Raw genomic sequence first — 10,546 nt, forward strand, 5'->3', positions numbered from 1 at the left:
TCACTTATAAAGGTAATCTTTACAAATTAATAAAATTTCCATACTTGATAGAAATAATTAACTCAAATGTAAAATATTATTACTAAAATTAAGAGTATAAGTTAATGGATAACATAATGCAGTATTAGATTAATGTAACTTAGTTGAAAAACTAAATTTCTAATTTTTTTTTGGCTTGGAAAAATCAGTTTAAAGGTAAAAGCTGATTATTTAGCATTGCACAAGCCCTTAAGGGATAAATATTCTTTCATAAATGATAAATGGATCATCCATATTTACAAGCATAGTGTTATATATACAATTGCTGCTATTTTCATGACTGTACACATTATTAGCAGTAAACTTCGTGTTCTGATGAAACATGAACGTCCTTTTGTTGATCTCAGGTTCATGATTTTGATAATGATAGAAGCTGTTGAAGTCAAACCATCATCGGATATGCTTCCTGCTTGCCGGAAACACAATTTGACTACTGAATGTTCACTTCTTCCATTCATATGATTCAATATCGACTAGATTAATGTACACGAACAGATCGCAACCGTGTCTGTTGCTGCTGCTGCTGCTCCAGTTGCGGTAAATCACTTTCTTCATCTGAAGCAGCCAGGGAAAAACGAGGCTCCTAGAAAACAGTGAAACTCAATGCATGATCAAATGCTGATTTGGCAGATAGAAAAGCAAGCAGAAGCAGATGAAAATGCATCTATCTAGCAATTCAGTACAGTTAAGTTTTCAGGTTATGTTATGTGACTATTGCATGTCTAACCGGATATTATTTTACAACTCGATCGAATTCAAGAAGATCGAAAAAACGCAGACCAAAGACAGTCTCCAATTAGTGCATTCAAGGAATATGTATTATGTTTGTTTGAAGACAAAAAAAAGAAGCCTACAACAAAATAAATATGGCTTTGTTGGCTGAAAATGTCACAAGGTGAAGTGATAAAAAGTAATTTTCACCAGCTTATATACTGATTTACCAAAAACATCGATGAAGTGAATGTATTCCGAACCTGATGCTGTCGACGACGACGTTGGATAGCAGCAGAGAATGCCTTAACCATGATATATATAGGCAACAAAATCGCAATGGTGCATAACAATACTAACTGCAACATAAAGCCGAAAAGTTACTCATTTGCATCAGTGTGCCTAAAGAAATGGCCCCATTTTGCTCATTCTACGAATGAAATAACTAGTTTAATGTGTTCATACAGTAGACAATGTCAAAGAATAGTCTTCAGCTCCACTGATGATGATCGGTAGAGCATGCCGCAGAACCACTAGAACTGTGAACTGCATATAAGAATGTGAATCAATAACTTGGTTGTTAAAATGGTGGAATTCAGATTAACTCATTCTAATAATAATAACAAAGAAATTAGATATTGAATCTTGCATGACAAGTTTCAATGAATACCATTGACATTAAATGCAAAATCCCTCCCTCTAACCTTGTCTTTCTCAGACTAGTTTGAAGATTTCATCAAACAAACCAAACATGTAAAAGACAAACGAATCTTCAATTCAAACTATATAGGGAGGAAGAGAGACATACAATTATAGCAACCACACGGCAACAAACCACACTTCGAGAATTGGGAGCCAAGTAATCATCAAAATCTGACTCCAGAAAATCATGATCAGGAGTAACCATTGCTATAAACTGAGGAGCTGGCGAGTCTCTCCCGGAAATTCCCCAGTTTCCTCTGAGATGATATCACAACTTTTCATTATGAGTGATGTAAAAACACCTTAATTATACAAAGAAGCATAGAATATAGCTAGGGAGCTCAAGATATACCTGAAGTTCATAGGAAAGCCAACGTAACGAAATAAAGTAGGTGATGGTGCTACATAACCAGGCTTATATTGCTGCAATTGTGCAAATATTCCAGCAAAAGAGAATTAATTGGTTTCATGGAAAGAGAAGGGTGCAGATGATAAATTGACAAAAAAGAAATGGTTGGACCTGTCGGCAAATCTCACAGATTGTGTCACCCTTTTCGTCGCACCACCTTTGAACACATTTGCGGTGAGCATACTGCAACAGTCAGGATGAAGTTATCAATTGATGTATGGGTTATATCTTACATGTAAAATGCTGTCCACTGTAAATTTTTCCTAGTTTCCTTGAGACACAAGTCAAAAGGGAACTATGCACCCTCTCAAATTGTAAAAGAGCTTCTGAACCACATATTCTAATGACTCCCATATCTGATTTAAAGGCATAAGTACCTCTTCTTTATCTTACATGCAAGGTAACATTGGATCTTAAGACACAAGACATTGCTCCTACAATGTCCCAAAACAAGTCACACAGCAAAATTTTAAGGTGATAAATACTGCTTTCGAGAAAAGTAATATACTATTCAGTAATGATATTAAAGTTCCAAGTAAAAAGAACCAGTTGATGTATAACTGACCTTCAAGCTGCCCCTGCAAGAACATGGTATCTCCATGTTCAAATCTTCCTCCTCGTCGTGACAAATCCTACACTCCACCAATTTACTTGGAGATGAACCAACATTCCCTTCCATCCTATGAGACGAAAATTTGATTATATCAACTTTGCTTTCTGGCGTAATGCCTTGTTGTGATTGGTTTTTAGCAGCTTCAAGGGTGGATTCAGTTAGCAGCCGGTCCACCAGCAACACCAAATGATCTCCCATCCTTCAATTCGTACAAGTTAAAAGGGCAATTATAGAATAAACATGCAGAAGCTTCAATTGATACTAAAATCACATGTATTGTTAGAGAATCCAATACAACCACAACCAGAAAAGATATAGTGAGAGTACCTCTACCAGAGTTATGGTAAAAGCTGAATCTGCAATGGAAATAAGAACCCTTTTTAATTTCATTAACAACAAATAAATGAAAAGAAAGAGTTAATACGATTAACAAAGGGTATAAAACAATAACTGAAAACTAAAAAGCTTCCGCTTTAAAAGGATGTCAAATGAAAGTCTCAACCATCATAACTTATCAACAAATTGTTCTTAATCTGGAAGCATAAATAACAAATAGCATAAAGTTCTGTCTTGATTTACTTAAAAACAAATTGAGCATAAAAAAAGTGATAAAAATCAAACAGAATAACTTTTAGGTATATTAGACAGAGGAGAAAAACAAAAATAAAAGGAAAAACAAAAGATATCAAAGATATGCTACAGAAGATGGAAACCATCAAAGCTAAAGCGAAGGAAACGAAGATGGTAAAGCAAGGAATGAGATGAAAATGGAAAATCTAGAGAGGAAATTGGAAAAGAAGAAAAACCCAGAAATCTAAAGCCAAAGAAAATGACATAGAAAGAGAAAGAGACCCATGTTCCAGAAAGGTACCAACTTGATAAATGAATAAAGCTGCTTTGAAATAGAAACAAAAATATCATGCTTAACATGATATAGATGCTATTAATGCAATGGAAAAGAAAAAGAAGGAAAGGCTTACAAGTAAGGAATTGGGTTTTCTGTTAAAGAAGAAAGCAACCATCTTTTTATTATTGTTTTCGTTTTTGTTTTGTTTTACTTGTTGGGTTGTTGTTTCTAGAAATGAAGCAATAGACTGAATCCGGTTGCTTCAGAACAGAAAAAAAAAAAAGGAAAGGAAAAACAAGATTCCAACTGCAACAATGGCAGCACCGTTGCTTGTTTGCCTTCAAAGTTTCTTTACCGGTTCTTACAATGGCTTCCATTTTATTACAAGCCGAGGGAAATAAAGAGGAATAGAATTATCCCATGGGACCGTGAAAGAAGTGAGATTCCGTAGATTTGGTGAATCTTTGCTCGATGTAAAATGACGAAAGATAAGATTTTTTTGATTTAGTCCCTAAACTATACCTGTTTTCTTACCTTACTACTTAAACTTTTTGTTGTTTCATTTTAGTGCTGAATTTTGGATTGTTGCCCGTTTTGTTACCTAACTGCCAACTACATTAAAAAAATAGTTGACCAATCAAAATATTAAAATGTTGTAAAAATATTTAAAATGTAAAATATGTTAAAATTGATTAAACATAGTAAACATTATAATAATTTTAAAAAATTGAAAATATATTAGAGAATTGTAAAAAATATTTTCAATTTTTTTTACATTTTATATAAAATTTTAATATTTTTTATAAAAATTGTAAATTTTTAAAATGTAAAAAAAATGTGAAAATCATTTTTTCTACAAATGGTTAAATTTTATTTAAAATTTGTGAAAATCATAAGAATTTAAAAAAAAATAAAAATTATAGTTTTAAATATTATAATAATTTTCACAATTTTTCTTAAAAGTATGTTTTAATATTCAAATTCAATTCTTGTTTTCCAATACAAAGTTTAATCTATTTTTCAAAATTTTCCAAGCATTTTATTGAAAAATTTTCAATTAGACAATGAAGCTCACTTAATCAAATAATGCATCAAATCTATCATTTTCAACCCATGGGCATAGGGGTGAATATTTAATCTCTTTGTTTGAAGAATATTGTGCTCTTTATTATAACTTTTTTTTACATTTTTAAAAAAAATTATAATTTTTAAATTTTAATAATTTTTTAATAATTTTTACAACTTTTTAATATTTTAAAATGATTTTTATATATTTTAAAATAAATTTCGTAATTTTCTAACTGTTATAAAATAAATAGATAGAGAGTAAAGAACAAAGAAAATGAGAGAGCAAAAGAGAGATTGTATTTTATTGATCAATGAGAATGTTTACAGTACTTCTCCAAAGTCTCTATTTATAGGCATAAGAAGTATAAATGAAGTAGAGATCTACTTCTAATAACCATTATAATTTAAAGTACATAAAAACTTATCTTGATCTTGATGGACATCACTTAATAAGATATTCATAATACTCCCTATTGGATGTCCATCGGTAGATAATGTATCTCGTTAAAACCTTACTAATATAAAAACTTTGTGGGGAAAAAAATTTCTTGGGCTGCATTTTGATATAAGATGGAAAAGTGATTGCGTACTTGTTTCTCCAGCTAAAAACGCATGAACACAACTATTCGACACACGATTTAGAGCTAGTTAATATGGTTTTTGCTTTAAAGATCCGGAGACATTATTTTTATGGTGAAAAATGTCATATTTTGATAGATCACATAAGTCTTAAATACCTCCTAACTCAAAAGGAGTTGAATTTGAGACAATTTCATTAGGTTAAACTTCTGAAAGATTATGATTGCATTATCAATCACCACCCTGGTAAAGCTAATGTTGTTGTTGACGTAGAAAAGCAGAAGTTGACTTCCGAGAAATGTTTGCTCAACTCAATATTTGTGATAAAGGCAGTTTTTTGGTCGAGTTGAAAGTCAAACTAGTGTTGTTTGGTCAGATCAAAGAAGCACAATTTACTGATGCTAATGTAACATCTCGAATTAAGGTTTAGTCAGAACAGTGGTTTCGAGACCACAAATCTGAAATAGAAATAATTATTTTATGATTATTTTATGGTCCATGATATGATTGCATGTTTGTGTGAAATTTTCATGAAGAAATTCTATGCCTAAGGTGTCCAATTTTATAACATCCCGAATTAGGGCCTAGTTAGAAACAGTGGTTTTGGGACCACAAATCCAACATAATAAAGTTTATTTTTATTATATTTTTATCGTCTAAAATTTCACGGAATGATTTCGTGAAAATTTCGTTTAAAAATTTTGATGTTTGGGCACTCAATTTAGTCAAAAGGACTAAATTGTAAAAAAGTACAAAAGTTGAGTTCTACATGTTAGAAGTGTCTAATTGTTATGAAATTTTAAATTGGAGGTCCCTAAATGGTAAATAGACCATTGGATTATTTTTTGGACAAAAATGGACATGGAAGGGTAAAATTTTAAAGATGAGTAAAAAGAGCATTTTGGTAAATTGGTAATTAAATGGACTAAAAGACAAAATAAAAGCCAAAAACCCTTTCCCATCTTCTCGTTTGGCCAAATGTAGCAAGAAGGAAGCCATGGTTAGGGTTTTCAAGCTTCCAAGCTCCATAGTAAGTGCATCCTAGACTCGTTTTTAATATTCTTTACATTTTTGAAGTCCGGGTAACTCAATTTACCTATTTCTACCTATATTTTATGGTAGGGTTCATGTTTAAAAATTTACCCATGCATGACATGTTAGTATTTTGAAGATTAATGGAAGAATATGAAAGATTAAAGCATATTAGCAACTTTTACTAAGTGATTTTACATGAAAATGCATAAAAAGGACTAAAATGTAAAAGTTGTAAAATGGGTAGTAATCATGTGAATAAAAGAGAAATGTGGGCTGCTATAAGAGCAATAAAGGTTTGGCTAGGCTTAAAGTACAAGAAAATCGAGCACATTTCATTTTACGAGCTTAGGGACCAAAGTGTAAATATGTGAAAGTTTAGGGGTCAAAATGTAAATGTGAAAAAGTATGATTTATGAACCCATTTGAATAATGTGAGTGATAAATAAGTTATATTTGTAATGTTAGATCAAGGAAAATGAGATTCGGGCATAGATTGGAAATGAATGAAATTATAGACTAAATCGGAATAAATAGCCGTGCTCGCATTCGAGGTAAGTTCGTATGTCAATAATAATGCACTAATATCATTGTTTATGCTTGAAATTAAATTGATGTGTTAACATTATGTGGTGAATATTTATATAGTTGATATGATGATTGTATTATGTGACAAATGCCTAAATGTAATTATTAGCAATGCCATGTTTATTTCATGAATATGAGAATGGTGAATTTGTAAGCGTGAATGGTATTATGGTCATTGTTCACGACATGACAAGCAAGTGCGATAAGGATGCTATGTGCAAGTCTGGAAAACCCTATTTGAACATTAGGAATAGTTTAGGATACAAGTGACATGTCACTAGGAATTAAGAAATCCGAGCTCATTTAGCGGTCCGAGTTCGTGATATATGTGAGAATCTGAACTTGTTGAGTGGCCCAAGTTCATGATATATGTGGCACCTAAGATCTTTGAGTGGTCCGAGTTCATTATGGATGCGAGCATCCGAGCTCGTTGAGAGGTCCGAGTTCATTATGGATGTGTTACATGTTATAAGTTAGCTTTGGCTACATATGTTTATGTGGCACTTATGTGCAAGTTTCCGTGTATCTAATAGTATTCCAAGTGTTCAACGGGTATTATAATGAATGATGCGATGAAAGTCCCGAGATGGGCATGGTAATAAAGGTAAAGTTATTCGATATGCTACAGATATGTACAGGTACGTAAGTTATACTCATGAGTGATGCTTTGTTACAGGATGATATATGACGAAAAGGTATATTCACGTATATGTGTATGAATATTTGATTAATGAGCTAGAATGCTAGAATGATGAATAATCTTGGTGATTATGTTATTATGCCATCATATGATAGTTATCATGATATTGCACGAAAACAATTTTGGACATCAACAGTTGTGTGATTTCAAAAATCCATCAAAAATGGTGGAAATTGAATTAGAAGCTGAATAAGATATGATATTAAAGCTTATTGAATATATTTTCACATAGAAGAAACAGTGTATGCAAAAGAGTTTCATATTATGAGATACTTGAACTTTTGTGAGACAGAGTCAGAGTGCTTTCGGGCTCCCCTATCTTAACTTTGGAAAATCATTAAAAATTGTACAAAAATTATAATGGGTTAGAATTTATATGACTAAATTTTTAATGAGTATAACTTTAAGATAAATAGATGGGAACATCATCCGAATCCCGTACTAAGAGATAGTAAATATTTAGTAAGGAAAGGTCGGAACTATCAAATAGCAGAATAGGGGAGAATTTAAAGAGTAAACTGTACTGATTGGATAATCCAAAAATTCTAAAAATTTTATGATAAGAAGATATGTGAGTCTAATTTTATAAAAAAATAGTGGGTCTTGATTTGGAGTTCCATAGCTCAAGTTATGAGTAACTGAATTACTATGACTCAAGTAAACAGCTTAACTAGAACATAGTAAAAATGCAATTATGATTATATTACCATGGAGTCATGTCGATAAATTGCTTATTATTTTTGTAACATCTCGAAATAGGGCCTAAATGGAATAGTGGTTGCGAAACCATAAATCTGAGATAGAAAAGTTTATTTCGATTAATTTTATGATTTACCGAGTGATTAGATGCATGTGTTAGAGTATTGATAAGAAATTTTATAGATTGCATGTTTAATTTGCCTATTAGGGCTTATTTGCAGAAGTTGCTGTAACAGCCCAATTTAGGGCCTAAACGGAACGATGGTTTTAGAACCACGAATTCGAAGTCAAAAAATTTATTCCGATTAAGTTTTAAGGTTTATTTATTGATTAAAATATTGTGTAAAAATATCGTTAAGTAATTTTACTGATAAAGTACTTAATTGGACTTTTAGGACTAAATTGCAAAAGTTGCAAAATATGTGTTCTAATTCATAAGTACTTGATTGAAATGGGGGTTTAAAGAGGAGGTCCTTAAATGGTAATTAGACCATTATATTTCGTTTGGACAAAAATGGGCATGAATAGGACAATTTTAAAGAAAGGCCTTAAGGGCATTTTAGTCATTTGGTAATTAAAAAAAATAAAAAGGGAAAATAAAGCCAAAATTGACTCATCTTTTTCATGGAGGCCAAAATTAGCATGGGAGAAGCCATGGCTAGGGTTTTCAAGCTTTCCAAGCCCAATAGTAAGTCCGTTCTAGCCCCGTTTTTCAAGTTCTTTACGATTTTGGAATCCCGGTAACTTGATTAAGCTTATTCTAGCAATAATTTAAGCTAGGGTTCGTATTTGGAAAAATACCCATAGGTGAAATGTGTTTATTTTGATGTTTTATGGTATAATATGAAGGCTGAAATTATGTTAAACAACTTTTGCTAAGCGGTTTTAAGCAAAAATGAGTAAAACGGCTTAATCGGAAAAAGTTGTTATTGTTCATAACTATGTGTTAGAGTGAGAATTTGATGTTGCCATAGAAGGGAAAATGATCAGCATGTCATAATACATAAGAATAAGGGATGAAGTTTAATTCCCGAGCCTAGGGGCAAAAGTGTAAATATGCAAAATTTTAGGGGCAAAATTGTAATTTTTCCAAAGTTTGAGTTAATGACTGTTTTAAATAGTACATTAATTAAATAAGTAAAATATGATATTTTAGATCTCGAAAAACGAGATTTGAATCTAGAATGGGAGAAAAATAAAAAATTAGGAAAGTTGGTAAAATGGTCGTTTTAGTATCGAGGTAAGTTCATACGTATAATAAGCATTAATTTATGCATGTTTCAATGTAAAATTGATATATTTACTATGGTTGCCGAGGTGTTGAAAGTAAGTATAATTATGACGATTTAAATGTTCAATATTAATTCGACATGGAAATGAGAAAGTATGTAAGTTTGTATGTAAATAATACATTATCTTTATTATGTTTTTGTATTTCAGCATATTTTATGTATTGTAGCTGATTTTTGAATCATAATTGACTATTAGAAGTATGGAATCAAGTATTAGAAAGAGAGAGAAATCCCGGTTGAACCTTCGGAAAGATTGGATGATACAGATGGTATGTAGCTAGGTCACATGTATGGTGCTGAGTGCACATCATGTGTACAAGAGAGCTACGAGACATTATGATGTAGTTAGGTCGCATGGGTGATACTATGTGTACAGCATGTAGACAAGAGAGCTACGGGATACATGTAGCTAGGTCGCATGCGTGGTTCCAGATGAAGGACACCATGTGGACAAGAGAGCTACGAGATAAACTGGCTAGGTCACATGGGTGGTACTAAGTGTTCACCATGTGTACAAGAGAGCCAAAATTATGTGTACAATCGAGCTAGGTCACATGAGTGGTGCTAAGTGAAGGCCACTATGTGTACAAGAGAGCTTCAATTTTAAAGGTGGGCTGTGTGTGATACCATCGCGTATCTGTTATTATTCCGAAGCGTTCAACTGGGAAATTGATTAAATGAAATTGTGTATGACTTTGTGATGATAAGTGTAAGTATATATGTGTGTAACTTATGAGCAATATGCTTGATATGTGATTGGAAATTGGAAAGATTGTTATGGGAAAGTGATGAATACAATTGAAGTGTGAAAGATCAAAATTGACAATAAAACTATTCTGGATAGTTGCAGTAATGTGAATCTAAAAATTTACCAAAAATAGTAGAAATTGAATTAGAGACTGAATGAGATATCAAATTAGATCTTAATGAGTCTATTTTCATATAACAGAAACAGAGCAAGAAAAGGAATTCTATATTATGAGATATTTAAGTTTTTGAGAGGCTGGTTCAGAATGCCTACGTGATCCCCTGTTCTGACTTGGAAAAATCATTAAAAATTTTACAAAAATAATTAGGGGATATAATTTATATTCTTGAAATCCTTAATGAGTCTAGTTACAAATTAAATAAATTAGAACATCCTTTGAATTCTGTAAAAGGATAAAATTGATTCGTAGTGAAGAGTGGTCAAAACAGTTGAGCAGTGAAATAGGGGTAACTTCAATGAATAAACTGTACCAATTGGCTAGACCAAAAATTCTGACAA

At 31.9% G+C, this 10,546-nt stretch overlaps 1 protein-coding gene across 5 annotated transcripts; it reads right to left on the minus strand.

The window, feature by feature from the left end:
* Positions 1-228: 228 nt before the first annotated feature.
* Positions 229-3,768, minus strand: LOC107952783 (uncharacterized). 5 transcript variants are annotated; one of them, XM_016887954.2, is made up of 9 exons: positions 3,455-3,768; positions 2,802-2,830; positions 2,427-2,673; positions 1,973-2,044; positions 1,805-1,875; positions 1,559-1,709; positions 1,216-1,296; positions 1,014-1,109; positions 229-622 (listed from the first exon to the last, which is right to left on the minus strand). In XM_016887954.2, the coding sequence occupies exons 3-9, from the start codon at positions 2,670-2,672 to the stop codon at positions 518-520; spliced, it is 822 nt and encodes a 273-aa protein (XP_016743443.1). In that variant the 5' UTR covers position 2,673; positions 2,802-2,830; positions 3,455-3,768; the 3' UTR covers positions 229-517. The 5 variants fall into 5 exon arrangements, with proteins under 5 accessions (XP_016743443.1, XP_016743446.1, XP_016743445.1 ...); XM_016887957.2 differs by lacking the exon at positions 3,455-3,768 and adding an exon at positions 3,350-3,417; XM_016887956.2 differs by lacking the exon at positions 3,455-3,768 and adding an exon at positions 3,327-3,408.
* Between the last annotated feature and the right edge of the window lie 6,778 nt (positions 3,769-10,546).

This window comes from Gossypium hirsutum, chromosome A07 (genome assembly GCF_007990345.1).
Source record: "Gossypium hirsutum isolate 1008001.06 chromosome A07, Gossypium_hirsutum_v2.1, whole genome shotgun sequence".
Classification (NCBI taxonomy): domain Eukaryota; kingdom Viridiplantae; phylum Streptophyta; class Magnoliopsida; order Malvales; family Malvaceae; genus Gossypium; species Gossypium hirsutum.